This window comes from Lutra lutra, chromosome 7 (genome assembly GCF_902655055.1).
Source record: "Lutra lutra chromosome 7, mLutLut1.2, whole genome shotgun sequence".
NCBI classification, from domain to species: domain Eukaryota; kingdom Metazoa; phylum Chordata; class Mammalia; order Carnivora; family Mustelidae; genus Lutra; species Lutra lutra.
The window spans coordinates 72,045,635-72,061,089 of record NC_062284.1 but is presented as its reverse complement, the minus strand read 5'-3'; the positions used below and the strand labels follow the sequence as shown (position 1 = coordinate 72,061,089).

The window sequence follows — 15,455 nt, the reverse complement described above, 5'->3', positions numbered from 1 at the left end:
GAAATTAATTGCATACATATGATTCTAAGAAGGATCATAGAATTTATTTTTTAAAAGATTTGCTTTTGAAGATATGTTTTGCACCATTGGTAAACATCTAACAGGTGCTTTTCTATGCCAAGGAATCAGTTTGTTCTCAGGAGTGGCCAGACTGTAGCCTCAGTCCTTTCTTGGTCATCTTTCCACAGAGCTGCCTCACCCTAGCAGTGCAGCTACCCAAATATCCCTCTGAAGTGGCCTGATGTCCTCTGTCCCTCAGTCGGACTGGGCATTGCCACTCGTAGGAAAATACCAATCCTGTTTAATTCAGAAAGAGCTTCCGAAGTCCTCACTATTTCCAAGGCTAGTGTAGTGACCACTTACCATTTTGCTACCCTATTCAGTGATGCACAGAATGGCTGATTGTCCTTGGATTTTTAACTGGAGGATATTTGAGTCCCCAGGCCAGAAGATGTCAAGGAAGTTGTCCAGTCCAACACTCTCATTTTATTAATAAAAGGACCTGAGTCCAGGAGAGTGAAGTGACATGCTCAAGGTCATGAGGTCACACTATTAGGACCAGAGGTGTAATTAAAAAGAACAGATCTTCTGGGTCCTATTAATTGAGCCTTTGTCCAGAACAACATATTTCTCCCCAGAAATTCCAGAGTTCATCCCTGTAATGAAATTGTTGATATTTTTGTTCCAATTAATTCATATATTTGGGTGCTAAACAATGAGGAATTTTATTTTTTCATTCAGAAATAAGGCAGATAGGACCTCCTTCTTTAGTCAAATTTCCTGTAGACATTAATAATAGATTGCAGGGTTGTATGGGTGTGTTTGAACTGTAAACTCTAAGCCTGACCTTAAGATTTTTCCTTTAAACTACAGGTAAAAGTAATTATTGTTTTTGGGGGGACATCTGGGTGGCTTATGCGGTTTGGGGTCTGCCTTCGGCTCAGTTGGTGATCCCAGGGTCTTGGGATTGAGCCCCACATCAGGCTCCCTGCTTGGCAGGGAGCCTACTTCTCCTTCTCCCTCTGCCTCCCACTTGTGTTCTCTCTCTCTGATGCTCTCTCTTTCTCTCTCTCAAAAAAATAAATGAAATATTTAAAACACATCATTTTTTTTTAATTTTTAGAAATGCTCATTAGCAGTTTCCCTCAGTCATTTCACACGTACTCTAAGTACATGCCCTGTGTCTCACATTGGGCTAGAGATGTGCTCACTGGTTTATCAGCCTGGACATCCGGGAAATCTCTATATCTGAGAGGAATAAAGCATTGTTTAAAAAAATTCGTTAAGAGGCACCTGGGTGCTTCAGTTGATTAAGTTCCTGATTCTTGGTTTCGGCTCAGGTCATAATCTCAGGGTCATGGGATCAAGCCCTGTGTCAGGCATCAGGCTGGGCGTGAAGCCTGCTTAAAATTCCCTTTCTTCCTCTCCCTTTGCCCCTTCCCTTGCACTCACTCTCTCTCTCTAGAATAAATCTTTTAAAAAATAATAAATAAATCGATTCATTAATTATCTTTTTTATCACTCACATTTTCCTTCCTCCACATTTTCCTTTCTGGTCCAGCCATGGATTTCACCTATAGAAGTTAGCTATGGACAGATTTTTCCCCCTTAGACTAAATAGTCAACAATTTGATCCTCTGTGTGTAATATATGTATATCCCAAAACTATTTAAATAAAATAACAACTTTAATTCTATACATCTAGTAAGGATACCAGAATAATAGTTTCACAACGTCTTGGAAAATTCATTTCTTTACCAGTTGAAAATGTCTTCTTTGAAGCAGTTCATACTAGAAAATGTCATCCAGAAAATAATATTCCATGTCAGATTACAATCTCAGAAAGACAGCAAAAACACGTAAGTCTAATGCTAACTCGTTTTGCTGAACTTGTCCATAAAGTAGTTACTACTTAGTTATAAAGAAGCATTAGATGTTTTATTTAATTCTGGGCATCTTTATATGATATTTCCCCCAGTTTCCAGTCTATACTGACACAGAATCAGCCTGAAGCCTGAGGCAGAATGCAGCTATTGCTATTCAAATATAATCAAGAAGTCCTATCACTTGATTATCTCAGGAGATACTCTGAAAGTAGGGGTACTAAGTACAGCGCTCTTCAGCTAGATAAGTTTTCCTAATAAGACATCTGTCCAAGAGAACCACTTTGTAAAGTGAATTTGGGGTCTATTCAAATGACAACACCAAGGTGTTATCACTTCAAGTCTTTTCACTGACTTTGTCTCCCTCTAATTTAAAATATATTGCGGTCCAGGGGCACCTGGGTGGCTCAGTGGTTAAGCCTCTGCCTTCAGCTCAGGTCATGATCTCGGGGTCCTGGGATCGAGTCCCACATCCGGCTCTCTGCTCTGCAGGGAGCCTGCTTCCTCCTCTCTCTCTCTCTCTCTCTCTCTCTCTCTCTCTGCCTGCCTCTCCGCCCACCTGTGATCTCTCTCTGTCAAATAAATTTAAAAATATATATATATATATATATATATATTGCGGTCTTTGGTGATCTGTGAGTATTGCATTCCTATTTACTTCTTGAATTTAACGTCAGTTTTCTTTCTTCTAAGACTGTAGAAAGTTGTTTTTTTTTTTTTAAGTTGATTCATAGTGATGCCTTAAGATGGAGAGGTTAACTGATCAACCAAGAAAGTGATCAACCCTTCACCACAGTATTGAGCTAGTACATTTGAACTCAGGTGTTTGACTTCTTCACTGCTCATTCCACAAATGAGCGTTCTTTTAGTCTTCCCTGACTTCTGCAACTTTATGACCTCGAATAAAATGTGATTAAGTTTTTTGCCTGAGTTTTATCTGTGACCATACTGGTTTATTCTATTCAGACCAATGTTTCAAACTGTTATATCTTCTTATTAATGGTTTTCTATAAATATCCCCAGTACTTCCAAAAAGTCCATACATATGATGGATGGGATGTATTTTTAAATCATTCATAAGTCATCATATTGAAAACATCATTTATAGTGCAGATTTTATTCACACTGTAAATGACATGGCTTTTTAACAAGGGCTCTATTTATTCTATGGTACTTGGTTACTTGGAAGAACCAGCTGCTATTTGTGGAGGTAAGTGGACATTTTTCCAATGATCATTCTCTTGTTGGGGTCAGGGGGAATAGTTCTTGAACCTGTTTGCTGCCTAGGTGTAGCCACCTTTAAAAACCAATACCATCTTTCTGCAAATGATGACAAAGGGAAGGTGGGAATTTTTAGAGGTTAACTGAAACCAAATTAGAGAACAGACGGAGATAAGGAGCATAACCACCGGTGACCCTGTTATCACATTGTCCTACAGTAGATCTTTTTATAGTGTCTCTGTCACACAATCCTCTGGGTTTCTTCTGCTGTTGAACTATTCATTTCTTTAAGATCTAGAATTATAGTCAAAGTTAAACACATCATTGTCAAACACAACCATACAAAGTACATAGACTTTTCTATCTAATTATTAAAGATATTACAAAGATATTTAGAACACTGGCCCTTCAGTTGTCAATATTTTAAAGTGTGCGATGAGTAAATGTAATAGCCTTACATCTGTAAAACTGTCAAGAAGAGTTTGTCTTTTTTGTCCCTCATCCCCCAAATGTGGACTATTTCAGAATCCATTACAGAGGAAATAAACAGTTGATTTTAAGTTGAGGATGACCCTAACAATCATTTGCACTATATTGATGTCAGAAGTATCTCTCTGCCAAGCTTTAAAATGCATCTTCAAAAACTACTGGAAATATCCAAGAACTTTAGTGATGAGCTACAAATGGACTTTGGTATTGATAAATAAAAGTCAATATGTATAGTGAAAGGACAACTTACTGTGATAAATGGGCCCACCATCAGTAAAGATCAAATTATTGACTATTTAGGCAAGGAAAAACCTGCCTATAGCTAACTTCTACAGGTGAGAAGAATTAGCCACAACAGCAATTTAGGAGAAGCTCAAAGAGACACATTAGGAGAATTCATTAAAAATGCATACAAAAGTAGGCAGCAGCATTCTGTTAAATACATTTGTGGCACTAGGCTCATGCATTTTTTTGACCATGTCTGAGTTTACACATTTTTTTCTTTTGCCTTGAATAAGCTCCCTTCGGGTTACCCATATTCCTTTTCAGGAAGATCTAATTCAAAATTCACTTCCCAATCTCCCTATTACAGAGAATTACTTATGCATTCCTAAAAACTATGTCACTCTTGGAATATTGTCTCTAATGCTCCTACTACTTTTCATTATACCTCAACTAGATGACAAGTTGTATGAGGGCACATAAAAGCGCCTTTAATGTTTTTACCCCAACATAGTCTAGCAGAGAGCTCTACTCATAATAAACACTAGATCAATATTTGTTGATTTCATTGTTTTTGAAATGATTCATTAGAGAAACTTTGGTCACACATCATGTCTGAGTTTAATGATGAAATATCACAGAAAACACCCAAAAGAACAACTGCAAAGATTAGCTTATCAAGAAAAAAAAAAAAAAAGAAAAAAAGAAAAGTGGAATGGCAATAATTAACCTCTCCAATGTTGGCTGTTCCCAATTGACAGAGGTAGGTATTTCTCTTATAGTAAATTTAACCAAATACTCTATAAATTTGCTAGTAAAAATGACAACTCTTGTACCATTGCAAATTTGGAAGCTAAAATATAGGTAAGCAAAATATCTGAAGGCTAACCCTTTCTGCTCTCCTACCCCCTCACAAATAACACTCTCCAGAATCTGAGGTAGACACAAAAAGAGCCACATGGTACCTACCAGTGTGGGTCTAGTGAAGCTTATTGAGCTACAACTACAGCTAACTTTCTGAGTTTCTTGAAAGGTTTGGGATGTCAGTTCATCCTGGGAACCCCTCTTTTTTTTTTTTTTTTTTGCCACTGGAAACTGATACAGGCATTTATTTTGTTGTTCTAATTCCATGCTTTCTTCCTTCTTGAGGGCCCTGTGTCTAGGACAGAGTCTTGCTGGAAGAACAAGTAAACGAACGAGTGGATGAAAGTTATAAGTGATAAAAGAACAGTGTATGGGATGACAAGGGCAATGTATTTGCCCAAATAAACACAGGTGCTAACTCACTGGCGGTTAATAATAGATATGGCTGTATGATTCATTCCTTATGATAAATATCAATGTAAATATTTCAGAAAATTAGTAAGATATAAAGAAATAAAAACATTATTAAAACAGTCTGGTAAATCTTGACAGTGTAATAGTTTTCTGCAACTTCGGTATATTTAATTATCCACCTCAATGTGTTACAAAAATCGATGGATTCCAAAATAATCTGTAAGTATGATCTAAACTGAGGAAAATTAATTAAAGGCAGCTACACCAATAACTACTTAGGCCATATGTGTCTCTCCTCCAAATTAGAGACTAACCCGCACCACCATTTTACAAATAGGCATCCTTTGTCTCAAGTGGGCCTAATCAAGGAACTGTTGGGATCTAGTTGAAGATCATTCAAAGCATATATCCTCTCAGATCAGGAGGACATCTAGCATGATACCTCTGCTTCATTCACTCGTTCACTCATTCATTCCACAAGTCCTTTAAGAAGACCTCCTCAGGCCTAGGGCAGACAAGTGCATAAAGCAGACATGGTACCTACTTCCTTTTTGGGGGGAAAATTTAAATGACAGCATTTCATATATTTTTCCCATGTTTTGTTCTCAAAACATTTCAGAGAAGTGAATTCAAACTCGATGCACACACTTTCACAGAACGGAGGAGAACTATCCGTGTTCTGAGAAAACTGGTGAAGCTTAAGAGAATATTTGGACCGGAATTATGTTACTAGTCTCCTTTAAAGTGTGTGTATTGTGGGCTTCAGGTCATGCTCACCAATGCTTTATATGCTCAATGAAAATACGATGAGGAATGTGAGAAGTGTGAGCTCTGCTCACGCTGCTTTGGATCTTGGGTGGCATTCCTTGTCACTCGGTGTCACTTACCGAGTATGTATGAAGTGACAAAGCCCCCAGCCTTTGCTCCATCATTTCCTAATAGGCGTTTAGGAACAGTGGCCAGACCTACTCCCCTGTGCCAATAAACATATCATTTCATGTACGGCTTATATATTTTCTTGTTTGCATTTATGGCCTATAAATAATATGTTGTGTGTGTTATCAAGACCTGAAGAGACAGTAGTAGTGTTTACTGCAGCAATTTGCAATAGATAAAATTAGCAGTAGTCAATAATACACATATTTATGGAGTTTGGCTTCAGACAAGTATGACGTAATTTATATTATTGTGGTCTTGCTTTGTTTTGTTATTCACTTAGTTTTTTTTTCATGAAGACAATGTCCACTTTTCCCAACAAGTGATTCCTTGAACGAATGGAATATGGAAATATGTTGCTTATGGAGATAATTGAGACCAAGAATTACAACTTTTGCAAAAATGTGGAAACTTGAGTCTCTTTCTCTAATGGAGCTAGAAGTGTAATGTGCTTATAGGAAATTTCAGATTTCTGTGCTCATTCCCATTTCTGTTCATAATTCCTATTCAGAAGATGATGACAAATTATCTGAGGTCACCATTCAAAACACTGGCCCTATTTATTAATCATTTGCCAACTATTTATTCTCTATTTTAAATTTTATTTGCATAGGGTTTTAACTTTTTTTTTGACATTTGGAGTTTCTCATTGGATGAAGGAGAAACAAAATGCATTTAAGTGTTCATCAGCCGTGATTTGTGTGACAAGATGAACCACTGCACCCATGCAGAGCTGCTCTAACTGACCAGCCCCATGTTCTTCCGTCTGTGTCCTATGGCTGCTAATTGACGATATTGTTTTAGATTTATGCATTAAAAATACGATTTCTACTTTGCAGGGATTGCTTTGTTACTTTGTAGCTTTTAAGCTGATGCCATGAACTTATTTTTCTTGTAAGATAAAGTCTCATCTATAGATTTTTCAACTAATTACATGTCTGCCAATACATACTTAGAGGATACATTTTATTTCAATTTATTATTTGTGTTTACATAGTGTGTCCCTGGAAATATCTTTGGGACTGAAAGGAAATATTTTAATGGTGTTTATTACTACTTTTTCATCGCTCTCTCTTTTCTTTCTCTCTCTCTTTTTAATAGCTCCAGTCAGTCCGGTCAAGCATGACAGCAACTCAAACTCGGCAAACTTCCAAGACACTGAGGACATGCCTGACAGATGCGTCTTGGAAGAGTCTGAGAGTCCAGGTGAAAGCCATTTAAAAATAGTCAAGTATAAAATGATAAATTTGACACAGCTTTGGGGTCCTTGGAAGGGGTGGTGGGGAGGACATTGTAATGCTGTTTTCTCTTAGCAGCTGTGCTGTCAAATTAATGGTCACCTCCAGGGGTCACAGTGTGGAGCTGTTACCTTTGCCTCTTTCATCAAGGATTCAGTTGGAGGAAGTACAAAGGCTTTATGACTGAGAAGGGAAGCTGACACTATTAGTTCATTATCATCAATTTTAGGCTAAACTGGTTAATAGAGGCTGAGATTGAAAACTGGAGAAATGGCAGCATTTTAAATATTTCAAGTAATGGGATGGAGCGGAAGTGCAGAGTTAAGAGAGTCTCAGATGATTGCCGTCATTACAGTCTATTCACCTGTCTGAATACTGCTCGCTAACGGGACCAAGGGGTTTTAGCATAGCAGTAATGGACTCTGGATGGGTCAACTGTTGAGAACCAACAAAACAAAAGAAAGTAACAACCCTTCCTCATGCCATCAAATTTACCCATGTCCCAAGTTACTTAGGTTTGTATTTTCTTTGTAGGAGAAATAGACAGAAATGTAGCAGAAGGATAGAGCCAGAAGCCCTTAAGCATGGATTTTTGTTCCTGTTTGTGTCTGTTTCAAAACATGCCTAGTCTTTAACAACTAATTAATCAAAAGGAAAAAAAAAAGTCCTGTGGAAGTCGAATGACATTCCCAGATCACGACAAAGCCCGAAGGTACTAGAAGGTACCTTAGTACCATGAGTGAAAGGGTTAACTCTTTCCTCCCACCGAACGTTTTCCCTTCCTGTTTTCTCCCGCTGCTGTGTACCCCCGACCCTCTTGCATCTTTGTGTGCCGATCCTTGTATCAGATTTTTGATTCACCCTCTCTGTGGCCTGTCAGCTTAGTTAAGAGATTTCCAAATCTTGTAGCCTTCGCTGACAGGGGGCAGCTGCAAACAGTCCCCTGATCCTTCCCCGAGGAGAGCTACTGAGATTTAATTTTCAGTGAAAGGTGCAGCCTGCAATCTATGTCAGGTCCCCTAAGTCATCTCGGAACCCCAGTAGGCCCGGTGGCGATGGCATTGTATTTCATCTCCCTCCACTAAGCCAAGATTCCTCAAAAGATGCAGTGCTGCCGTGTGTCTGTTCGGAAGCGCACTTCCACCTCAGCGTCCCATGGACCTGAGAAATGGCATCTTTCTCGCCCACAGAAATTTTTAATCAGAAACTGAACCCCACCTCCTGCCATAATATCTAAAACACAAATGTAGGTTAGTGCCACTCCGAAAGGGAGAGGCCGGTGGTAGCGTTAAATGTCTATCAAACTATTTTAAAATTGCTTTTAGTTTTGACAAAAATTACCTAATTTTGACTAGGTTTTTAAACTGTCTCCATAAACAGTTCCGTATCAACCCGAGGCAGTTAAATCCCTGAGTCAAGTTTTCACCTAAGTGTTCATTGTTTTTGGCAAGAGTAGATTGGCTTTATGTCATCTCAAAAGTAGAAGAGATTTCAGGCCTCCCTCCGTATGAGTGGAATTGTAAAAAATTCAAACATTGCATAGCTTATCTGACATAAACAAAAGGATATATCATAACAAAGATTAATTAGAAAAGATTGGTACTGATAAAGGATCTTAAAAAGTGAGTACTGTTCTATACATCGGACATCATTAAACTGGTAATAAAGAATGAATTACTCTGGCTTTTTCCTCTGTCCATTCCTGCATTTTAAGACATCTTGCCTTATAGGCCTAGAAACCTCTGGAGAGTTCACTACTGGTCTCACTGCCTTCCACTGAGAATTTGTGGCTTGGTTGTCATGGAGACATCGTATTTCTCCAAGAATTGCTCATATTGATCCGTGGCCAGGCGTAAATGGCCAAGCGAGTGTGAGGAATAAAGGGGGCTGGGCAGTCCTATAAAATGACCAGGGCTTGTGGGTTGGAAATAAGCTCATAGCAAACACTTAGGTAAAAAGAAAGAAGCAGTTTTATTTTGTTTCAGGATTTCTTTCTGCACTTTGGGCCATTGTCTTCTTTCACTATGAACTGAAAGAAACTTGTTAGTCACTTGTCATGTCAGATCTTTGGTGCTTGTCCTGACACAGCTGTCAGCCTTCCAGCTCTGTGCAGTTCAGGGACACACAACAAAGAGGCAATGACATGAATTATTTATTGCTCCTTGTGTGGATAAAATTCTGTGATAAGAAATTAAGACACTTCGGACAGAGGTGCTTGTTTAGTAAGAAAGATTTTGATGAGAGAGTGCGTTTCCTTGAAGTATGAACATTTGAGAGGGAAAATTCTTAAAACGGAACGTGAAGGAAGAAGATGTGTGAAATTGGTGGCGTGGAGGGACTTCCCTGCACCGTGAAAATATGATTGTCCACTTCTCAGTGTCCAAAAATGAACTAAAAAAATACCAAGCCATTCAAAGTGGGGGGCTCCAAAACTATAAACATTACTTTGGTGGTTGAGTTCCCTCTGTTTACCAGGTGTGAGTGGGGCTCCTCTGGGAAGCACATTTAACCACCTTCGTTAGAAGAGAAGGCAAATTTGGGGCTTCTAAGGGACAAGTTTTGGGAAGGTGTTGTCAGACCAATAGAGGTGCTTCACTAGCTAAGCTTGTGACTGCATCGGTGTATTTGTTATTCCTTATATGGAGAGGAGTACATTGTTCTTACCATTTTCACCTGGCATAATTATCCCTCACTTAAAAGTCCTTCTTAATATTTTCATGTCCACGAAAAATCCCCCCATTACAAAGCTGAGCGTGGTCAGTCTTCTAGCTTTAATGGATATTGACCTTACATGGTTTTATCTATGCAACTCCAAATGACTAATATATTTATTACGTCACTTTTAATGAAAAAACCAGTTGTTCAAACGGCATATGGAAAATGAAAACAAAAAATCATTTTCCCATCCAAGCACAGTTCAAGAATATTGCCTCATATATTGTTCTTTCCAAATAAAATCTTTTCTTTGCAAATCCCCAGAACATCATTTTCCTTTGCCCTTAGAGCTTCCTATCGCGGATACCAATTCCTTTCCATATGCAGAGAGCAAAGGGATGTTGAAGCACAGAAAAACTTTAATAGTTTACTTCTTTAAAGGGGAAGTTAAAGTTTTCTAAACATTGATGCAACATTTGAAAATGTCATTAATGAAATCAAATTTTTAAAGTTTATACACAAAATAAGATTGACTTTAAGCATTGATTATCTTTGAATGCAATGGGTTTTAAAGTCAATCTGCAGATTGTTTATTTTTTCATTGACATCACTTCTCCAGCACTGAATTGACGAGGATGACCCATGTGTAAATGGGCGGGAGTGTGCATATAGGTCACAATTTAGAGGACTGGTGGAGTGGTTGTTCACCTGGTCTCTAGAGCACTCTACCTATTCATCATGCCATTGTGATCTCTTTATTGGTTCAAGCTGTATACCCAGGTGAGTGCCTGCAGTCCATTAAGGTTGGCAAAGCAACTTTAGACCAGAGCATTCTTGTTACTCTGACCCTGCTAGTGAACCTGGAGGTCTTGTCTGATAGGTTAAGGTCTCCCTCAGCAGTGTCTTTTCTCTGGAATAATTCATTAGCAAAGAGTTTTGACTCACAGGTGAATCCCAGATTGAAGTTTCTGGCTTAGCTTCTGTGAAGTCTGCTTACTTCTTCACGGGCATTTATACATCCCCAAAACCTGTGGGAATAACTTTGATGTCTAGTAATAGAAGCACCGAGACAACACTGTGAACTTACAGCTCCCTTTTTTCAGATTTTAGGGCCATTAGGCTTTCTTTCTTTGGTTCTTTCAAGCCTCATCACTTCTGAATCTGAAAGATGCTATTACAAAATAGTTTAGTGCAGTCTTTTGCTGGTTAACTTCTTGTTAAATGCTTCATGCACAGTGAATAAAGCTCAATTCCTGTTTTCCCAAATCATAAAAAGTAATCTTTGTCCCCCATCTTGGCACTCATGATGATAAAAAATTTAGTGTGACATTCACAATTTTTAGCCAACTGTTAATGAGAGACCTTGGGCTTTTATCACCTTATTGGCTTGGAAAATTAAGAATTTTACTTCCTAGTGCACTAGGGACAGTGCATTTAAACATAGCTTTGGCTGAAAATAGTCGTGACAAGAAAGAGTTTGAAAATACAAAAAAAAAAAAGGCATTCAGCAGCATTTTCACATCATTCTGAAGTAGTTTATAATCAGTATGCATTCTGCCATTAATAGAACATTTTAGTGGTTTTTATATAGCACGTTATGTGTATAGATCTATATACATCATTGTCAATCAATATTGCATTTGCATGAATCTGATGAACAAAACTAGATTTCTCACAGTTTCCACGGGATGTACTACATTGCAAAAAGCCAAGGTGGAGGTTTTTTTTTTTTTTTTTTCCTTTTACTATTCTAGCTCATGAATCAACAGCAAAAATCAGGTAACAGAAAGTAGGACAGATTCAGGACTAGAGTGTTGGAGATGGCTGATGATGATGCATGAAGCAGAAAAAATGTGGACTGTGTGAGCAGCCCGTCAATCATAGCTATCGAGAACACACTTCTTAGGGTTAGTGCTAAAAAAAATGTTCTAGAAGGAGTAAGAACAATTTCTGTAGTAAAAACACAAACCCTTTTTTCTATTTAACAATATCAACATTCTTAAAAAGTTGCCCATATGGAAAAATATAAGCATCCACCTAATAATTTTTAAAACACGTAAAATTCTAGGCTTATACACACACACACACACACACACACACATATATTTAAGTAAAACAGATACCCAGCTTTTTGAGTCTTTGCCAGTAGGAGTGGGAGTTACCATACAATGTCATATTATTAATATAAATGTATTTAGAAATAGTTTGCTAAGGCACAGTTCTCCAGTATGTTTCACAGTCAAAATAATTCAAATCAAGTGATATTTTTTAGCCTACATTAACAATCATCCAAGTAGTCTGAGAAATAAATGCTTTTCTGATTCTATAATTCAAACCATTTTTCAACTAACATTTATAACATTTGATCCTAAAATTACAGTGTGGGTTTCTCTGAGCAACTGAGATATTTGAAATTTATTAATTTCTAGACCAAATCACCTTGTTGAAAACTTTCATCTTTCTTGGCAATTAAAAGAAAAAACAACCTATATTAATAATGTATGCAATTAAAATATATTTACCTGAAGCCTAGTTTATAAGAATATTTTTTATTATCTTAACATATTGTATTTCAGGAGAGAAAAGAGATCTAGAAACTAGAGGCAATTCTCTCCTTCCTTCATCTCTTTTCTCAATCCTTCCTTTCATCCTTCCATCTCTTTTTTCATTTCTCTCTCGCTTTCTTCCTCCTTCCCTCTTTCTTTCTTCTTTATTTCACCATATAACCTGATAATCTGTTTCCTTTCTAGGTAAGCCAAGGCATCATTCATGGATAGCAAAGGTGTGCTCCTGCAAGCTGTGCTGAATGAAATCTTATCTATAGGAATTGGATTTGGACAAATGATGAAACCTCAACATGCCATTTGTTTATTGTTTTATAAAAACTGTGCTGTTATCGGTCAAGTTACTAGGTTGTAAGTAGATTTGCTAATACTTTGGAAAGAGTGGTTTGAAAATGTAATTACTGACTGAAAATATCTGAATTGATCTAATTTTAGAAAATCATTGTTGCAATCACCCTATATTCCTGATTCTTACTTTCCTTAAAAATGTACAACAAAGAATGCCAGGCTGTAGACACAAATTTAACGCTGTCTTAGATTTTCTTCCATCTTTTCAGTTGGTTCATTATAGGAGCAATGTTAAAACCACATTGCTTTTAAATATTGTAACATATAGTACTTCCAAATTTAATGCTGCTTCAGTGTATTTAATCTAAAACTTTACCAGATGTATTCGATTTGTTAGGTTAGGGCATTTTGTTTTAGTATATGCTTTAATATGGACTAGTCACCCTGAAGTAAATATCATCAAAGCATGAAATGTTGTCAACAAAGAGCCAGGTCCATTGAGTCATCAGTTAGTCCAAATAAGTGATAGACAGTATAACAGGGACCAATTTTGTGAGGTCAGATTCATTTGGACTCCTAATGACATAGAAGCTAATGTCTTTGTTGATCTTGTTAGCCATGCAGATGTGAACTATGTATTTACTGAGAGCACATTGCTGTTGATCCATATTAAGTATAAACTCCTGCAGTCCTTTCCCCAGAAAGTAATCTGACTAGCAGGAATTCTTAAACTAAAATATGCAAAGCAATATAAATAGGAATCAAGGGTTCCTCTATTAAACCCCTTAGTGAGTGATTTATTCGCTGTGACCTATGTTGTATAATTCCTGGATTTACAGAAGATCATCAAAAGGTTATTAGTGTGCCATGGACACAAATATTGCCTAATCCATAAAAAATGGAAATGAAATGTTAAATATATGATCTATCTATCTATCTATCTATCTAATAGGGAAGTGCTAATCACATCAATCTAACAAACATATTTGAGGACAGTAGCATCAGGTTGCTGGGTTGCGGTGGGGAGATTAGAGAAGTATACGTTGGAATAGCATGGTCTCCACCTTTAAGGAACTTATAATTAATGACTGACCCGGATGAATATATCAGAACATAGACAGCCAGTGAGTGTGACTCCTTTAAAGCAGACATAAATCTGTGTTCTTTTTTTCCCCCCTAAAATATGATGTCATTGCTTGAAAATACTTTTGAGTTATACTTCACAAAGTAAAATATTGTCAATATGAATAATCATGGAAAATTGTCATCTTTTGAAAATCATCATATATAACCCCCCTCCCCCCCACCCACATATACACACATTGGAAATAGTCCAGAGCTACTTGGAACAAGTTTCAGAATAAAGGGGGCGCCTGGGTGGCTCAGTGGGTTAAGCCGCTGCCTTCAGCTCAGGTCATGATCTCAGGGTCCTGGGATCGAGTCCCACATCGGGCTCTCTGCTCAGCAAGAAGCCTGCTTCCCTCTCTCTCTCTGCCTGCCTCTCCGTCTACTTGTGATCTCTCTCTGTCAAATAAATAAATAAAATCTTAAAAAAAAAAAAAAAAAGAATAAAGGAAGGTAGCAGGGTAAGCAATGGAAAACATTTTCTTACATGCTGTGTATAGGTTCTTGAAGCCCATTGCAAGAAGGAATACCAAGAACATTTTTGATGATGGCAATATCAAATATGTACATATTCTCTCAAGAGGGCAATTTTAATAGTTAAAACTTATTTGGATGCTCAAGTTCTGGTATACTTATTAAAAATAAGCTTCTCTGGGACACCTGGGTGGCTCAGTTGGTTGGACGACTGCCTTCGGCTCAGGTCATGATCCCGGAGTCCTGGGATCGAGTCCCACATCGGGCTCCCAGCTCCATGGGGAGTCTGCTTCTCCCTCTGACCTTCTCCTTGCTCATGCTCTCTCTCACTGTCTCTCTCTCAAATAAATAAATAAAATCTTTAAAAAAAAATAAAAATAAAAATAAAAATAAGCTTCTCTGTTTTTATAGCTGGGCTCTATTATTCCCTTTTCAATGAAGATTAAAAATAAGTTTAAACAGTTGCCATATTTAGCATTTCCCAGGTCTAAGGAAACTAATATTGAATCCTTGATAAATATTTTATGATGTCACCAGATATAGGAAATTAGAACTGGCATAACCCTGACATTACTAAATGAGATTTTTAAGATTTGTTTTTTGGCATTACATTGTGCAATTGTTAAAGTTTAATAATGCATATTAAGTGACTAATTATAATCTTCTTTTATCAATATGAATTCTGGAGGTCAGCACCTTTAACTATTAAAATTTTTAATTCTTAAAATCAGAGTTTTAGAGAAAGACATTTAAATCACGTTCTCAAATATCCATGTACAAATGTAGACAAATCTGCTGGTCTGCTCTTTATATTGACTAACGTTCAGCAGGTTTCAGCAATGTCTCTTGTCAGGAGAACTTAAAAAAGCAAGTTGCCACCCAGTTACCTGGATCAACGACATGGTGACCCTAACCTCTTGGCACTACAGCTAAAAACCCAAAACCGACGGCTTCTTGAATAGTATTTATCCTTTCTTGGCCTAGCCTTAGGTAATAAGTGGAGTGATTTTATTAGCAAGCAGCTCATTTATTTGTATCCAGAGTCTTCCTTGCTGTTATAATAAATAACTCATTTAAAAAAT

General features: G+C 37.4%; 1 protein-coding gene across 4 annotated transcripts in view; it reads left to right on the top strand.

Moving 5' to 3' along the window:
• The window catches only part of WDR72 (WD repeat domain 72), a 222,734-nt gene extending 208,599 nt beyond the window's left edge, over nucleotides 1-14,135 (top strand). For all 4 annotated transcript variants that reach the window (XM_047738978.1, XM_047738977.1, XM_047738976.1 and 1 more), the window contains 2 exons: nucleotides 7,131-7,235; nucleotides 12,673-14,135. In XM_047738978.1, coding sequence (XP_047594934.1) covers nucleotides 7,131-7,235; nucleotides 12,673-12,728 — 161 coding nt within the window. In that variant the 3' untranslated portion in view covers nucleotides 12,729-14,135. The remainder of the gene's footprint in view (nucleotides 1-7,130; nucleotides 7,236-12,672) is intronic.
• Nucleotides 14,136-15,455: the final 1,320 nt, after the last annotated feature.